Genomic DNA, 18114 nt, shown 5'->3' with positions numbered 1-18114 from the left:
CGATAATACCAAAAATTTGTTGTTAGATTTCTAAAACTATAGGTATCTAAATTTTATTTCATTTTTTGAAGCAAAACAGTTATTGATACATTTTAGATGTATATAATGATAGCATTCATCATAATTTGTACCTGTACATGAGATATCTTGTTTTTTTCCCATTCCCCTTCCCTTCAACCTCTCCTCCCTTCCTTATTTACAAAAGCTTTGTTTCCATTTTTACTTTTTTTTTTTCCTCTTGTCCCTTCATTACTCTCCCCCTCCTCCCTCCCTTGTTCCCCTCCCCATTTGAACATTTTCTTCTCATTTCCCAATGTTTATTATACATTTTGGTCCTAATTTCCACTTTTGGTTTCTCAACACCAGAAAAGCAATGAGGTGTTTAAATATGTGTGTCCAATTTATCTCACTTAAGAGTATGGTCTCAAGGTGCATCCATATAGCTAGAAATGTCTCAAGCTTATCCTTCTGTTGTATATAAAAACCACATCTTTGTCCATTCATCCATTGATGGGCATCTAGGCTGTTGCCAAGATTTAGCTGTTAAAAAGTGGTCACTGTAAACATGGGTATGCATATATTGGTGTGGTATGATGCTTCTAATTCTATCAGGAAGAGACCAAGAAGGGGAATAGCTGGCTCAAATGGAACCTCTAGTTTTAGTTTTTGAGGTGTCTCCACACTGATTTCCACAATGGTTGTACCAGTCTACACTCCCATCAACAGTTTTTCCCCACAGCCCCACCAGCATTTGTTATTGGTTGATTTCTTGATTTAAGAGCCATTCTTTCTAGAGTGAAATGGAATCTCAGTGATGTTTTAATTTGCATTTCTCAAATGACTAGTGATATTGAACGTTTTTTCATATATTTATTTGCCATTCTGCTTCATCTGAGAAGTGTCTATTCATTTCAGGTGCCCATTTTTGAGCATGTAAATTTTATTTCTCATCTTTCATATGTTCCTAGTTTCTCAATTAGCTCTAGCAGTATATTACTAAAAATGGTGTATTTTCCTTAATTTTTGGAGGTGCAGCCCATATGACAGCGTAGTGGCATCCTAGCCTCATTTCTCATACTTGGTTGAGGCATATAGTCAAATGAAAAAACAAAACAAAACCAAAAAACAGTCTTATTCTAAAGCAGTATTCACAAAGTCAGTATTCTAAAGCAACAAAGAAGCAAGGTCTAGGGCATTATATATAGTAGTATAAAACAATATACTCATGAGCATAGACAATTTCTGGAAAGATATATCAGAAACTATTAATAGTAGTATTCTTAATACTATTAAGAGGGAGGAAAAATGAGGGAAATTTCCTTTTCAATTGATATATCCTTTTGTAATGTTGGACTTTCTTACTGAATGTGAAAAACAGAGGTAAACATTTTTAAAAACTGAAATAAATCAGACACATAAGCCTAAATATCACATGGTTTCTCTTATGTGAGAAACCCAGCATAAAAATAAAGAGCAAAATAGAAGATAGGAAGTAGGGAGATGGGTGTTTCTCGAATGGGAAGGGGATAGAGAGGATACAGAGGGGAAGGGGATGGAAAAGGAATTAAAATGTGTTGTGTATATGTACCAACTCCACACAAGTAATGTAATTTTTTTAAAAAAATGTTTTGAGACTGGATCTCGCTAAGTAATTCAGGCTGGCCTTGAACTCATTCACTGTGTAGCCCAGGTTGGCCTTAAACTCCTGCCTCAGCCACTCGTAAGTGCTGGGATCACAGGTATACGCCACTATGCCGAGCAGAATGTAATCATTATGGACTGCAAACATGTACTAATAAAAATTTTTTTAAAGTAGTTCATTTTTTGCTTTAAGTTCCAGTTTAAACCCCTCTTTGTCGTATAAGAGCAGCTCAACTCTAAAATATTTTTATTAAGTACTGACTTCTGCATCGTTCACACAAATTGTCAAGTGACTGTGTGAGGGGATCCTTGTTGTATGTCTGAAAAACAGCTACTTGTCATTTTTAACAAGTCATGTTATAATGACTACATTAGGTTTCTTTCCCGTGAATAAATTGGACTGACATGGAGTTGTTGCTGGGTGAAAAACTGAAAAAATAATCTGGGCAAAATTTTGTGGCTCATTCCTTCTTTTTAGAGGTTGGAAAAGCTAGCAGTCACAGAGTGCATTGTTAAGAAACTATTGTCAAGACAGACCTTCTGGAGCTGGTGCTGAATATTTTCTTAGACTCCTACATAGGCCCTTCCCTTTCCTTTGTACCAAACTGTGAAATTGGAAAGCCAGATCTTTAACTTTGGGGGAATTTTTATTAGGTACACCTTGGTATTTCTTTGGAGTAAAGGAATATTTATATTTTATTTTATTTTTTTGCGGTACCGGGGATTAAACTAAGGACCTTGCACTTGTTAGGCAGGTGTGGTGCCACTGAGCTACATCCCCGGCCCAGGAATATTTATTATTTAGTTTTAAGTGTGGAGTAGTCTTTGTGAAGACTTGATAACTACGATAAGGAAATGTACATAAGAATGATAAAAGTAGCATCCCTGTTTGAAGGAATGGAATAATCTAGAAAGCATCTCATCACAGTGCTAAGGTGTTCTAAAGATTAGTAATTAGTAGTGTGGGGCCTTGTTTTATCAGAGATGGTTTAAATTTTGTTGCAGTAGGATTGGGCCAATCATTGCTTGTTACAGAAAATTTGACAGCCTGTTTTTTATTGTCCCCATAATCAGGTTTGTTATTTATTGAAAAGTGACTTACTGTCTTTGCTTTAAGAAAATCTCATTCTAGTAAGTGAACTGGATTGCATTTAAGTCGCTGAGTCATGGCTGTAATTGCAGCAATCCTGGAGACTGAGGCAGGAGGATCACTGGAGTTTGAGGCTTGCCTGGGTTACCAAGCTAGTTCAAGGTCAGCCTGAACTACCTAGTGAGAGCCTGAATTACCTAGTGAGATCCTGTCTCAAAAAAAAAAAAAAAATTTTCCTTTCTCTGGGTGCTGGCTGTGCTTGCCTTTATTCACTGCCTCTGGGCAGAAAAAGAGAATATTTTTTGTTTTTGAAAACTGTAAATTTAGCCAAGGAAATGCATACCTGTTGGTTCTTGCCAGTTGTTTGACTTCATTGTGACCAGAGCACAGGCTTTGTCTTGTCTCCTGTTGGGTGTGTACTTTATAGATAGAGGGGTACTCAGAGCAAAGGTAATATTTAAATCCATTTCCTGTGAAGATCTGGAAAAACTAAGTAATGCAGCGTGATCCTAGTAAGTTCAGTTTCCCTGTCATTGTAAAATTAGCATTTAGCATATAGTGCTTATTAGGATTTGGGGTGTGGGTACTGTTGAGAATTTAGATTTATATTTATGAGATTGAGTCATATGATAGTAGTTGTGCATATGTATCCATAGCATAATGTAATCTTTGTGAAATCACTGTTCATGCTCTTCATAGCTTTCCTTGATTTAATTTTTTAATTTAAAAGTTCTGATGATAAATAGGTCCTGTAAATCCTTTGTTTAAAAAACATTTCAGTACTAGATATTGAACCCAGGGTCTTGCCACTGAGTTACTTTCCTAGCCCTTTTCTTATTTTTTATTTTGAAGCAAAGTTTGCTAAGTTACTAATTTGCTCAGGCTCAAACTTTGGATTTTCCTACCTCAGCTTCTCAGGGTGCTGGTATTACAGTGGTGTGGACTGCACCCAGCCGGATTCTGTAAATCATAATTTCCTAATATTTGCACAATTCCTACCTTCTAGTGTTGTTATAGGAATTATACATGTATGTAAGGGACAAAGTTTTCTGACATAAAGTAGGTGTTCAATAAATGTTAGTTACAGAGCTGGGTGTGGAAGAGCGTGCCTGTAATCCCAGTACCTGGGAGGTTGAAACAGGAAGACCCCACTGTGAGTTCAAGGCCAGCCTGAGCTACATACATAGTGAGTTGAAGGCCAGCCTGAACTACATAGCAAGAACCCTTTCAAAAAATAATAATAAAAAAAATGTTAGTTACAATCATTGTCACCACTACCCTATGGATAATTCAAATTAGGCCTGATTTTCTATGGTTCTTGATTTAAAGGAGGCAAGCATTTTATACTTAAAACAGTTGAAGAACCATAGAAAGAGAAATAATAGATAATAACAGTAAACCCTATTCATTTATAGGCTCATTCATTCTCTCACTGGGAGGCTGGGAAAGGAAAGGGGAGAGAGTAATGTGGACTGTTTTTTTGTTTGTTTTGTTTTTGTACTGAGTACTGAACTCACTACATTCCCAGCCTTTTTTTTTTTTAAATTTTGAGACTGGATCTCATTGAGTTGCCCAGGCTAGCCTTAGACTTTATTCTCTCGCCATAGATACCCTGAGTCGGATTTGCATAGCACCCTAGGGTTGTGCTGTGGTTTGGATCTTGTCTGTTTCCCAAAAGTACGAGTAATGAAGGCTTGGTTACTGCCTGTGGTACTGTTGCAAGGTGGTAGGACCTGTAAGTAATGGAAAGAAATTAGGTCCTTGGGGCCATGCCCGTGAAGGAAGCATTGGAACCCTGGCCCCTTCCTGTCTCTGTGCTTCCTGGTGAGCAAGGGTTCTCTGTTTTGGGCTTCTGCCATGAAATACTGTGTAGCCATATGCCCAAGGCAGTGGGGCCAAGTGACCATGGAGGGAAGCTTTGGAACCTGAGCCAAAAGTAAGCCTTGCTCCTTATAAGCTGATTATCTCGTGTACTGTACTTTGTCACAATGACAGCTGAGTAGCACAGCATGGGAGAATGAGTTCATGAGGTACAGAATTGAGTAGGAGAAAAGGTTGAATAAGTTAAGGGTAGGATCAGATAATAGTCTTTGAATGGCAAGATGATGAATTTGGATTTGAATTACAAGTAGAATATTGTTTTGGGAGCAGTACAAAATAATTTTACATAGTTGTCATTTCTACTCAAGAGCTTCTAAAAAAGGGAACCTGAAGAGTTTCTTTTCTTTTCCTGAATATTATTCTAGAAGTATTACTGTCTGCTTCTGCCTGTTACAAGTGGAAAAAAGGGACTGGGAATTCTAGAGTGTAACTGATTTTAAGTCAAGACCAAATGAAAATGGTTAGTAAATTGATACTTGAATACCATATTTCATCAATTCATATTTATTTGTCATTGTAAGATCTTTGAAATTAAGATGTTCCTTACATTCATCGTTATTAAAGTAAGCACATATGCTGTGGTTGTCACTGTCTGCACATATATTTAGTCATGGTTGTCTGTTCCTCTTGTCATAAAGGCAGTTGAGTTATTCGCACTGTTACACCACAGTTTACCTCCCATTTAAAATATCTTTTTAGGGGCTGGGGATTTAGCTCAGCGGTTCCGCCACCTGCCTCGCGAGCGCAAGGACCCGAGTTCGATCCCCATACCAAAAAAAAACCAAACAAAAAAAACAAAATGTCTTTTAAAAGATTATACTGTGATTGAGCATTGACATGAACAAACAAAACAAAGAAACATGTATATGAAGAAAGGTATGGAAGTAGAATAACAGAGTATAATTTTTCTTTGTGACTGATAGCTCCTTAGATTCAGCCAAATACAATATTTACCTCTGTACTTTCTGATGATAGTTTGTTCAGGACAGATTATATTACTAAGTAATCAACTTGTGATTGTATAAAGCAGGTGACGTTAAAAAAAAACTTGTCAAGATGTAAAGATCAACATCAAAGTATAAGAATAAAATATTTGCATTATTTTGACTAAGAGTAATCTTGCCTATTTCTTTGTCTTCTCAGATACAACGTGGGTTAGTGGTTAGATTGCCGGCTTTGAAATCAGGCAGCTTGAGCTCAAATTCCAGGCTGACCCCTCACTAGCAATGACCTTGTGCAAGTTACTTAACCTCGGTGCCTCAGTGTTCTGTCAAATGGGCATAATACCTATCTCACAGTTCTGTTACGACAGTTAAATGAATTAATATATGCAAAGTGTTCAGAACAGCACCTGGCTAGTAAGTAGTACATTATCTGTGTTATTTTTACCGGGATTATATTCTGTGAATCATAAGTGTTGATAAAGAGTTATTCCAGGAAAACATGTGATTGTTTATGCTACTCCTTTCCACTCTTAATTATTCTATTCTTTTTGGGATGTGTTGATTTTGGTGTTTTAGAAAATTATGTATGATTCACATACAGAGATTCATGCAGTTTTATACAGTAAAATCAAATAGAATTAGAATTAGTTTGGGGACTTTGTTTGTTTGTTTGTTTGTTTGCTTTTTGGTACCGGGGATCGAACGTGGGCCCTTGGGCTTGCGAGGCAGGCAGCGGAACCGTTGAGCTAAATTCCCAGCCCTAGTTTGGGAACTTTTTATAATACCTTATTTTTCTAAAAATCACATGCTTATGCTTTCAACTTTGGCCAGCTCAAAAGCTTGTAGTCAACACCTTGTAGTGTGATAATCACTCTCCCAGTACACAGTCAGTGACTGGCTTTGACAAGACCCATGGCCTCAAGGACTGCTCGGGTCTCAGCAGGGTAGGGTTCCATTTCTAGCCTCTGACTATAACCTATGACTGGAACAGAAAGGCTGTTGATGCTTTTTTGAGGACTCTGGAGGGATGTTTCAGTTAGTTATTTCTAGTTGTGTGATCCTTAAGTGTGTTATTGGGCCCTCAGCTGTTGAAGAACATAGGATACTGTTTCTGTTACAGCTGGCAGTAAATGTAGACTGTTTCTCTGAGACATTTTAATTGAAGTTAATGGGGAAGCCTCAGGTATGTATCAGGGCTTAATTCTGGCATAAGCTTAGAAGTGGCATATATTGAATTCTTTTCCCTGAAGTAATTTTGAATTGTTTTGTTTTCAGTATTATTCTAAAAGATCATTATCCTAAGTTGAGCCAGTTAGTTGTTTAAATTGAACTGTGTTCGTAAAGAGGTGTTTTGTGTCAGCTTTTGACTTTGTGCAAAACATTAAAATCTAGGGTGAAGACTTTAAATCTGAAAAGGGGTTTTAAATGTGTCTTGGGTAGCAGTAAATTAACGAGTTAGATTTTTCCATGATTCAGATTTATGAAAATATTCCATAGTTCATTTTATTTAATTATTCAGAAAACTCTAGCTTTAGCTACATTTCTGTTTAAGTTATGAAACATAAAATTTAAATATGATGTTGGTAGTACCACTTGTTTGCTAATTACGTGATTGGAAACTTATTGTCAGTGAAAAATGACACACACAAATGGCATGTGCAGTAAAGCTTAAAATAGCTTGTCTTCACATCCATGCAAATTCTCTGGACTCCTTATATGACCTATTGCTTACAGAAAGGAAAACCTGACGCACTTTTAAGTGTCCACTGAGGCTAAAGTAGTACATTTAAATTATAGATGTATTTGTAGTTTTACTGATTATATACTTGTATTTCTTTCATAAGTGCCCAAAGTATTTTCTATGCTTAGACTTTTAAAAGAATAATAGGTTGAGAATTTCAGAATGCCTGCCAGTCAATACCTTGTTACATGGAGCTTGTAGTTCTATAGAGTAAAAAATGTAAATCTCAGGTCTAAGATGTGCCTAGGTTTACTTTCTGACTGAAGTGTATGCATTTTTGTTTCTTTCTCAAATACAGAGTTGCCAAATGCTGTTAAATCAACTGAGAGAAATCACAGGCATTCAAGATCCATCCTTTCTTCATGAAGCTTTAAAGGTTGGTTTTTAGTACCCTCTTAGCCAACAGGCTTTAAAACAATTAACCAGGGCTGGGGATTTAGCTCAGTGGCAGTGGGCCTGCCTTGCAAGTGCAAGGTCCTGAGTTCGATCTCTGGTACCAAAAATAACAACAACAACAAAAAAAACAGTTATCCATATCCTAGTTGTGTTTGTTCAAGCTTTTTGTTTGTTTGTTTGGTACCGGGCATTGAACTTGGGACCTTGTGCCTGCAAGGCAAGCACCGGAACCACTGAGCTAAATCCCCAGCCCTGTTGAAGCTATTTTTATGCCAACATTGAAATTCATATGGGGAAGGGCCCAGGATTTAGCTCAGTGGTTTCACCACCTCCTGTGCAAGTGCAAGGACCCAAGTTTGATCCCCGGTACCAAAAAAAAAAAAAAAAAAATTCATATAAGCACAAGAACTCTACATATCAAGTAGTCTGGTTTCTTCAACATGTAAATTGTGGGAAGCTGGGGGAAACTTGTGGGAAAAATTCCACAGAGTAAAGAGATTTAATTTAAGAATCATATCAGCCAGTTGCACTGTGTAGAGCTTATATGGATCCTGATTGAAATCAATAAATTAAACAGTATTTGGGGCAGGGAAGTTTGAATTGGTAGTTTGATATTTTAAAAAGTATTGTTGTGGGCTAGGGATTTAGCTCAGTGGCTCTGCCACCTGCTTCGCAAGCACAAGGTCCCAAGTTTGATCCCCGGTGCCAAAAAAAAAAAAAAAGTATTGTTGCTATAAGCATTGTGGGATTTGAAAATGATACATTCTGAAATGTTAATTAATGAAATGATAAAATGCTTAGGATTTGCCTCAGAATATCTGGGAGATGTTTAGAAAAAACAAGATTGGCCATGACTTGCTAATTGTGGGATAGTTGCATGAAGTTCAGGTATTCATTCTTTGGTTGTGTGCTTTGGACGTTTTTCCTAATAAAAAGTTCAAAATAAATACCACCCCTGCAACATAATAATTAACTTGATACTTTTATTGTTGAGGTTGATTTCCTTTGGAATCTCTATTAATTGCCATCTCCCTTTTTTGACATGTTGTACTTTAACCAGCTTGTGAAATCAGTAGTAATAGCCTCTGAAACAATAATGGCAAGTGTGCAGCGGATTTCATTTTTGTTTGTTATGGGAAATCAAGGTGTGGCAACTTGCTTCCTGTAACTAGGTGTTTCCTATATCTTCAAGCAAATTAGACTTACTGTCCCTCATCATACTTTTCTTTTTCTACTTTTTTTTTTTTTTGGTACTGAAAATCGAATTTGGGTCCTTGTGCTTTTGAGGCAGGCGGCGGAACCACTGAACTAAATCCCTGGCCCTCTTTTTCTGCTTTTGACCCTTCATTTATTCAGTATGACATCAAAGTAGTAGGGAGGTATAACAAAAAAACTGTCTTGCTTCTTAAATTCTGTGGTGCTCTACTTTCGAAATTTTTGGGATTTTTTTTCTGTCCTTAGGCCAGTAATGGTGACATCACCCAGGCTGTCAGCCTTCTCACTGATGAAAGAGTTAAGGAGCCCTGTCAAGACACTGTTGCCACTGAACCATCTGAAGTAGAAGGAAGTGCTGCCAACAAAGAAGTGTTAGCAAGTAGGTATCTCCTGTCTTGGTCCTTCTTGAAACTAGCAGAATAATAAGAATAAGTGCATATGAGTTCCCTGTCAATCACATCAACCCTTTGAGTAGTGAATATTGAGCCATTACTATGTGCCAGGCACAATTCCAATCTCTGAAATGTTTTCATTCATTCATTCATTATGTGGCACTCATTCAGTAAGCACCAACTATGTGTCAGGTACTTCTGAATCCCTGCCTTTGTATAGCTTATGGTTTAGTTGAGGGAAATCAACAAATAAATAAATTATATAACATATTAGAACATTAAAAATGGCATAAAAAAAAAGGGCCAAATGAAAGAAATGGAAAAGGGAGGTCTGAAATTTCAAGTAGATTGGGCCTTTTTTAAAAAATTTTTTTTCCCCATACTGGGGATCAAATTCGGGTCTTTGCGCTTGTCAAGCAGGTGGCGAAACCACTGAGCTAAATCCCCAGCCCAGGTTGGGCCTTTTGAGAAGGCACCAGGCTGGGTAGGGAGAAAGTCACCAAAGAACCTAAGACGAGAATGTACCTAGATTGCTTAAGGAGACCAGAGCTGAGGCTGAGTGAGGAGGGCACTAAGAATCATGGTGGGAGCAGGAGGTGAATCACTCAGTGCCTTCATAAGTGTTGGCTTTTATTCCAAGTTAAGGAGGTAGCATTGGAGAGTTTGGAGCAGAGAAGTGATATAAACTGGTGTCCATTTTCTAAAGAACACACTGATTGCTATGTTGAAAACAGAATGTGCAGGAGGGGTAGTGAGTAGCATGGGTTGGGCCTGGGAGCCCAGGACCAGTCAGGAGGCTATTGCACATGATGGAGGTATGGGCCAGGAGACACTGGGGGAGGGCTAAGAAGTGCTTGCATCTCACTGTATAGTATGCTTTAGATAAAGGCAGAAGAATGTGCTTAAAGAGAGCAGTGTTGTTAGAGAAAGAGAGAAGTTAAAGGTGCCTCCACATTTTTTTCCTAAGCACCTGAAAGGATGGAGTTGCATTTAGCTGAGATAGGGTAGGTGGAACAGCTTTAGGCTGGAGAACAAACAGATCAGTTTTGAAAATAGTGTTTCAGATGCATTAGACATTCAGGTAGAGGTGTCCAGAGGATCATGGAGACCCAAGGGCACAGTTGAGGGGAGAGATCTGGGCTGGAGGAGTGGGTTTAGGGAAAAGGTTCAGTGGCTAAGCACTGGATGCTCCCAGTGTTGAGAGGTCTTGAGGAGGGGACTAATAGGATGGTCCTCTGGAAGTCAAGGAGGCTTCTGGGTGGACAGAGCCCACAAGCAGGGTCATACGGTGCTAGTGGACGTTTGTAGTAGTAAACTATTCTGAATAATGCTGCTAGAGTATTCTGGGTATGTGTTTCTTTTAGTGCACATTGTGATTTTTTTCAGTCAGCATTTTTCTTTTTGAGATTCACCTATGTTGAAGATAATAATTATATTCATGTGAGTTCATTTTCACTGATGTGTAGTGTTTAAGTTGTTCAGAAGCTTTTACTATTATAACAAGCTGCAGTCAGTTGTTTGGGTTCGTATTTCTTATGGATATATGCAGGAGTTTAGCATATACAGCTAGTGATAAAGTTAGTGGTTATTAAGATATACTCATCTTCAACTGTCTTAGTCACTTAATTATTGCCAAAACCCCATAGTTGACACCCACAAGCTAAAGGAGGAGAGGTTTATCTTGGCTACAGGTTGTAGAGGTTTCAGTCCATAGTCTGCCAGCTCCAAGACAAAACAGCATAGTGGAAGGGCCTGGGAGGAGCATGGGAGCCTGAAAGCAGTAAGAGATCAAGGGAGGAGCTGGGAAGGGAAATATACTCCAAGAGTGGCCCACCTCTTCCAAGGAGACCCGGACTCTTTAACAGCAAGTCAGCTATAAGCCCTCATAATCTAGTCACCTTTCAAAAATCCTGCCTATGAGCTCCTGAGACTTTAGGGGGACATTCAGATGTAAACCATAACATCACCTTTTTAGGTAAAAAGATTATTTTCCAAAATGATTTTTTAATCTATTTATACTGCCATTAATAGGGTTTGAGAATACCAGTAGTTTTCAAACTTGTTATGTCAGATTGTAAAATTATCGCCCATCCTTTTTTTTCATATGGGGGATTGAACTCTGGATCTTGTGCTTTCGAGGCAGGTGTAGCACCACTGAGCTGAATCCCCAGCCCTTGTTGCCTAGCCTTTTAATGTGAAATGATACTTTTTTTTAAATTAGAATTTTAAAAATTAGTATTGAGATTGAGCATCACTCTACTTTTGGCCATTGCATTTCCTCGCCTGTGAAATTTTTCTTTGTATCTTCTGCTGGCTTTTTTTTCCCTCCTTCCTTCCTTTCTTTTTTTTTTTTGTTTTTTGTTTTGTGAGACAAGGACTTGCTATGAAGTCTAGGCTAGCTTTGAACTCAGTGTGTAGCCCAGGCTGGTCTCCAACACATGGCAATCCTCCTGCCTCTGCCTTCTAAGTGCTGTGATTACAGGCATGTACTACCCTGCCTAGCAGTTTTATTTAATTGTTTGCCTCTTGTTAATTCTTGATATTATTTTACTGATACTGATCTACTATATTATTAATATTAATCCATTTTTCTGGATTTAGATGTTGTAGATATTTTCTTCCTTTTGGTGACTTGTGTTTTTACATTATAGTGATGAACCAAAGAGCTGAATTTTACTACGGTTGTATTTATCATTCTTTTTCTGTCCTTTGTGGTTAGTTTTTCCGATTTTGTTTGTTTTGTTTTGTTTTGTTTTGTTTTTGAGATAAGGTCTTGCTATGTATTCCAAGCTGGCCTTGAACTCTCCTCCTGCCTCAGCCTCCTTCCTGAAGGCTGGAATTACAGGCATGTGCCACCAGGCCCAGCTGGTTTTTGTTTAAGAATTCACTATACCCTGAAATCAGAATGATATTATATTTTAATATTGTATGCTCTGTCCTTCACATTTAAATCTTTATTTTTGTCTGAAGTCAATTATTTTTGGTATGAAATAAGGCAGGGATACAATTACATTTTTCTCCCCATATATAGCTATTCAGTTGTCTCAGTGACTTTAATCGAATAGACTATACTTACCCACTGATCTTCAGGATCTGCTCTTATCTCTCAGAATATTTATTTTCATTTCTTTTCAGTATATACCTACCTAATAGTGGAATTGCTAGGTTATACCAACTTCTTGGGTAATATTTCTAAGAGAGGACTCTATAGTTTTCATAACTGAAACAATGTTAGTGTACTTTAAATACATATTAGCAAGAATCTCTTAATCTGATCAAATACTAAGAAATTTCCCTGCTTATTTCTTTAACTATTTATAGTTGGTTGGTAGGAATAATGATCCAAATAAATTAGAATATCAAATATGTTTGAAGTACTCTTTTTTAAAAATTAATTTTATTGGTACATTTTAGGTATACAATATAATGACATTCATCATTGAAAATTTGTACCTTTACATAATATATGTTGATTGAAGTACGCTTTAAGACTCTCTTTATCTGTACATTTCTCCTTTCTTTTTCTTGCAAGTTTTTTGAGACAGGATCTCACTGTGTAGTCCACTGTGTGCTAGCCTTGAACTCACCAAGTAACCCAGACTGGCCTGAAACTCCTGATCCTCCTGCCCCAGCCTCCTGAGGGTTAGGATTACAGACATGCGCCACCATTCATACCCAGTGTTTACAGTATTGCAGTTTACTGTCCAAAGAAATCAAGACCTTTGTTCTGTCAGATTTAATACACTCTGGAATTTGTTGCTGATTGTATTTTGAGACAGGGTCTGGGTCTTGCTAAGTTGCCCAGGCTGGCCTTGAACTTCTTATCCTCCTGCCTCGGCCTTCCAGAATGCTGAGATTAAAATTGTGCACCACCATGCCCAGCTGCAAGAATTCTTTATATATTCTGTATAGGTCCCTTATCACGTTTTGCAAAAACTCTCCCATTCTGTGGTTATCTTTACTTTTCTTGATGATGTCTTTTGAAGCCCAAAGGTTTTATTTTAATGTCAAATTTATCTATTTATCTCTTTTAGTTACTTATATTTTGGGTGTCATATCTAAGATACCATTGTCCAGTTCAAAGTTATGAAGATTTATACCTTTGTCTTCTTTGGGAAGTTTTATAGTTTTAGCCCATATTTTCAGGGCTTGATCCATTTTAAGTTTTTTTTGTGGATGGTCTTAGGTAGAAGTTCAGCTTTATTTGCATGTGGGTATCCAGTTGTCCCAGTACCATTTATTGAAAAGATATTCTTTTCCTATTGAGTTGTCTTGTTGCTTGTGTTGAAAATTACTTGGCCATGAACATGAAGGTTTATTTCTGAACTTTGAATTCTGTTCCATTGATCTGTATGCCTGGTCTATGCCAGTAGAACAGTCTACAGAGTCTTAATTGCTGAAGTTTTGTAGTACCTATGGGTTTTATTTTTCCTTTTGGGGGGGGGTACTGGGGATCAAACTTAGGACCTTGCACTTGTGAGATAGGCAAGATGCCACTGAGCTAAATCCCTAGGCCTTTTTTCTCCTTTTTATTTTATTGTTATTATTATTTTTTGTACTGGGGATCGAACTCGGGACCTTGCGCTTGCGAGGCAGGCAGCAGAACCACTGAGCTAAATCCCTGGCCCTTTTTCCTTTTTAAATTAGTTTTTTTTTTCTTGTGGTACTAGTAATTGAACCCAGGGCCTTTGCACTGAGCTATATTTCTAGTCCTTTTATTTTTTGAGACAGAGTCTCACTAATTTGCCCAGGCTGGTCTCAAACTTTTAATCCTCCTGCCTCAGCCTCCCAAAGTGCTAGATTGCAATTCTTACATCTCCATACTTGGCTTTCATTTAACTGTGTACATTAATTTTTTTTTTTTTTTTTTTTTTTGGTACCAGGGATTGAACTCAGGACCTTGCGCTTGCAAGGCAGGCGCTGGAACCACTGAGCTAAATCCCCAGGCCCCACTAATCTTTATTTAATGCCTTCTTATTTTGTTTACTGTAGATTATTTTGGATTTCCCTTAAAAATGATTATCTGTGAATGTAGCTTTGTATCTTATTTTCCAATCTTTATGTTTCCATTGCATTAGTTAGAACTTCTAGAGCTACGATGAGTAAAAGCAGTAGACATGTTTGTCTTCGTCTTGGTTTGACAGGAAATGTGTTTCACATTTCACAATTAAGTATATAGTATGTTGTGAACTTCTTATGGATACCTTTTTCTCAGCTAAAAATGTGTACTTCTCTCTTCCTGATTGGCTCGAAGAGTTTATCCTGAAAGGAGGTTAAATGTTACCAGATAATTTTTTTCTGTTTCTATTGAGATAATTTTTTTCTTTAGTTATTAAGAAAACACAGTTTTCTAATATTAACTCTGTATTTTATTCCTATAATGAACTTAACCTGGTCTTAATAAGTAATTTTTTTTTATGTTACTGGATTCTCTTTGCTAATATTTACGGGTTTTTGGGTGTTTCTGTGGTCACGTGTAGGTTGTTATATTTCCTTATTCATTCTGTGTTTTTTTGTTGTTGTTTTGTGACATGGTCTTACTATGTAGTTCAGGCATAGTAGTTGAACTCACCATGTAGCCCAGGCTGGCCTTGAACCTGTGACCATTGTCCTGCCTCAGCCTCCTGAGTGCTGGAATACAGGTGTGCACCCCTATGCCCAGATGGTTATACTGTTTTTGATTGGTTTGGTATATTTGTAGTAGTTGTTATGCTGACTTCATAGAAATGAGTTGAATATGTCCTCCATTCTCAAGAAGAGTTTGTGTGAGATTGAATATTTCTTCCTTAAATGTTTTATACTTAGCTGATGCCTTGCAATGATAGAGACTATTTAACCTGCAAGTATGGAATATATTTTGACTTTGCAGAATGAGACTGTAGAAAAGTTCATTCCATTTCAGTAGCTTCTGTTGTACCCTTGGCTAGTATAATGTTACAGTATAGCTAGCTAGCTGTAAGACTATTCTTTTGACTCTGGGACAGAGAAATGAAATTGTTCTGCTACAGATAAACCATCATAGTGACATCTAGAGAGTATATCTGGTTTCAGGAATGTTTTGATTTTTTTTTTTTCCATACTGCAGACAGAAGGACAATTTCCAGTGTGTAAACTAATTAAATTGTTATTTACCTTACAGAAGTGATAGATCTTACTCATGATAACAAAGATGATCTTCAGGCTGCCATTGCTTTGAGTCTACTGGAGTCTCCCAAAATTCAAGCTGATGGAAGAGATCTTAACAGGTTATTGCATTAATTTATAATCTTTGCTCCTCACGTTTATGTGTAGGTCAAAGGCAATAGCTCTGTGAATGCCACTCAGGAATAATTCTGCTAAGTATATTTAGTGGGACCTGCATGAAATTTCTTTTAGGAGAGGCAATGCACATTAGTTTACTTTCCTTTTTGGCTTATTTTTGGAAAAACCAAATAGGAAGTCTGTGAGTAGAAGTCTGCAGAGTTTTATAGTTCACAGTTGCTAGCAGAAAACAAGAACCTAGTTCCATGTATCTGGTAAACATTCATTCCCCTTATCAACTTTTAGGGTGTGCTTCTGGGTATTTTTAAATGAAAGATGTCATTCAACTACCCTGTCTCAGGAGGAGCCATGGGATATATTATTTGAATTGTTACTGATTCAGTGATTATCTGGTGCTGTTCAAAAACATCCATTTTCAATGGTGGTCAGTCAGTTTCTGTCATGTTACTCTTTCACTGCTGAGTTGTTTCTTTTAAGGAGCATGGGAGATGTGGGGATATTGTGTGCTGGACTATTTGGAGGCTCTATGCTTTGGCACAGTGTCTCTCTTGCCCTTTTCTTTAGCGAGTGCTTAGGGCACTGTGGTTGATATAGAAAAATTTGAATACAGTATTATAGTCATAACTAGTTTTAAATCTCAGATGAGTTCCATTATGGACCATTTACTCTCTGTTATGGAAGGGTTAAAACTCCTGTTTAAGCCTTGCTTTTTATTTACATTGTAACCTTATAGCTACCGCATACCCAGTGGTTACCCTATAAACAGTTTTTGTGAATTTTGAATTTTCTATGAAAGATTACTAACATCCTCCATATACTCTTATTGTCCTTTAATTTTTTTTTCTTTTTTTTTTGATGTGTGATATGTTGGCACAAATACTGTATAGGATGCATGAGGCAACCTCTGCAGAAACTAAACGCTCAAAGAGAAAACGCTGTGAAGTCTGGGGAGAAAATCCCAATCCCAATGACTGGAGGAGAGTTGATGGCTGGCCAGTTGGGCTGAAAAATGTTGGCAATACATGTTGGTTCAGTGCTGTTATTCAGGTATGATATTTTAAAGAGACAGCCATGTCTTCTGGAAATAATTTATTTTTTTAAACTGAAATAAGAAAACATAACTTTGAAAATGTTAGGGCCAGGGATTTAGCTTAGTGGTTCTGCCGCCTGCCTTGCAAGCACAAGGTCCTGAGTTTGATCCCCGGTACCAAAAAAAAAAAAAAAAGAAAAGAAAATATTAAAATTTGATCCTTTAGTTCATGGCTTCTATGTCATGCCATGTGTGTGAAATGGCCCCCCTCAAATTTTGTTACTATGTTGGCATATTACCTGTCTGGTATGAAAAAAGTTAAAACTTCTGGGCCCTATGCTACATACCTGTAATCCCAGCTGCTCAGAAGGCTGAGGCAGGAAGATTGTACAGTCAAGGCCAGGCTGGGCAACTTAGACTGTGTCTCAGAACAAAAAGAAAATGAATCTGTAACTCAGTGTTAGAGCACCCCTGCATTCCATACCCAGGACTGGGGGGAAAAAAATTAGAATAGGTAAAACTAGGTAGTATTTCCTAAAGGATTATTGAATTTTGGCTGCTTTTATGTGTTTTAGATTTAGATGTTCTGGTGTCTAAATTAGTACTTAAAATGGCATCTACTGTTGTAATATATTAAATGTTTAGGGTCAGCATTTAGTGACTGCTGTGTTAAGGCAGAGCTAGAGTGAACAAGGAGAGATCAGTTATTGAGAAGTTGCCATAGGCATCTAGGCAGGAGATAAAAGCAGCCTGTGGGAAAGATGTAGCCAGAACTGTGGAAGGAAAGAAATAAAAACATTCTTGAGAGCCAGGCTTAGTGGCACATGCCTGTAACCCTAGCACTCTGGGAGGATCCCATGTTTGAGCCCAGCATGAGTCAATTTAGTGACTTAGTGAGACCTTGTCTCAATATAAAGAATGGGCTGGGATGTAGCTCAGTGTAAAGGCCCCAGGTTCAGCTTCCAGTACTGCAAAACCAAACAAACAACAGCAGAAACTATTGAGAAGATCAGATCTATAGGACTTGTTGAGCAGTCTATGCAAGAGAGAGTTTAGAAAGGTGCCAGTGTTTCTGGCTCAAGTGACCATGAGGATTACAGTGCCATTTGATTTCAGATTTTTAGATGAGGGATGCTCAGCTGGTAAAATCTCTGTAAGTATACCAAAGTCCAGAAAACTCCAAAATCTGAAACACCTCTAGTTCAAATATTTCAGATAATTGATACTCAGCCGGTAGTAGGATTTCTAGAAATTTGTGTTTGTGTGAGATTGTTGCCTTTAAATGTATGGTAATATCTCATGACCTTTCTTTTTGTTACTTTGAGACAGGGACTTGCATTGTAGTTCAGACTGGCCTTAAGTGCACTATGTAACCTAGGCTGGCCTTGAACCTCATAGCAATCCCCCTGCCTCAGCCTCCTGACTGCTGGAATTACAGGCTAGAGTCATCACACCCAGGCTCCATGTTCTATTTTTTATGAAGATTTTGTCTTAGCAGAGCTATGAAGCTTTTAAGAAGAAAG

At 37.7% G+C, this 18114-nt stretch overlaps 1 protein-coding gene across 15 annotated transcripts in view; it reads left to right on the top strand.

The window, feature by feature from the left end:
• Positions 1-18114, top strand: part of Usp28 (ubiquitin specific peptidase 28) — a 62945-nt gene that overhangs the window by 10766 nt on the left and 34065 nt on the right. For 12 of the 15 annotated variants that reach the window (XM_087212404.1, XM_087212402.1, XM_087212398.1 and 9 more), the window contains exons 2-5: positions 7596-7673; positions 9155-9287; positions 15440-15545; positions 16449-16608. In XM_087212404.1, the coding sequence (XP_087068530.1) occupies positions 7596-7673; positions 9155-9287; positions 15440-15545; positions 16449-16608 (477 nt within the window). Of the gene's footprint in view, positions 1-5755; positions 5971-6586; positions 6740-7595; positions 7674-9154; positions 9288-15439; positions 15546-16448; positions 16609-18114 lie in introns of those variants that run through there. The other 3 variants (XM_087212394.1, XM_087212406.1, XM_087212395.1) reach the window with 2 other exon arrangements.

This window comes from Heterocephalus glaber, unplaced genomic scaffold (assembly GCF_053883595.1).
Source record: "Heterocephalus glaber isolate CG9 unplaced genomic scaffold, H.glaber_assembly_v1.0 deba00001429, whole genome shotgun sequence".
NCBI classification, from domain to species: domain Eukaryota; kingdom Metazoa; phylum Chordata; class Mammalia; order Rodentia; family Bathyergidae; genus Heterocephalus; species Heterocephalus glaber.
This window is presented reverse-complemented; position numbering and strand designations above follow the sequence as displayed.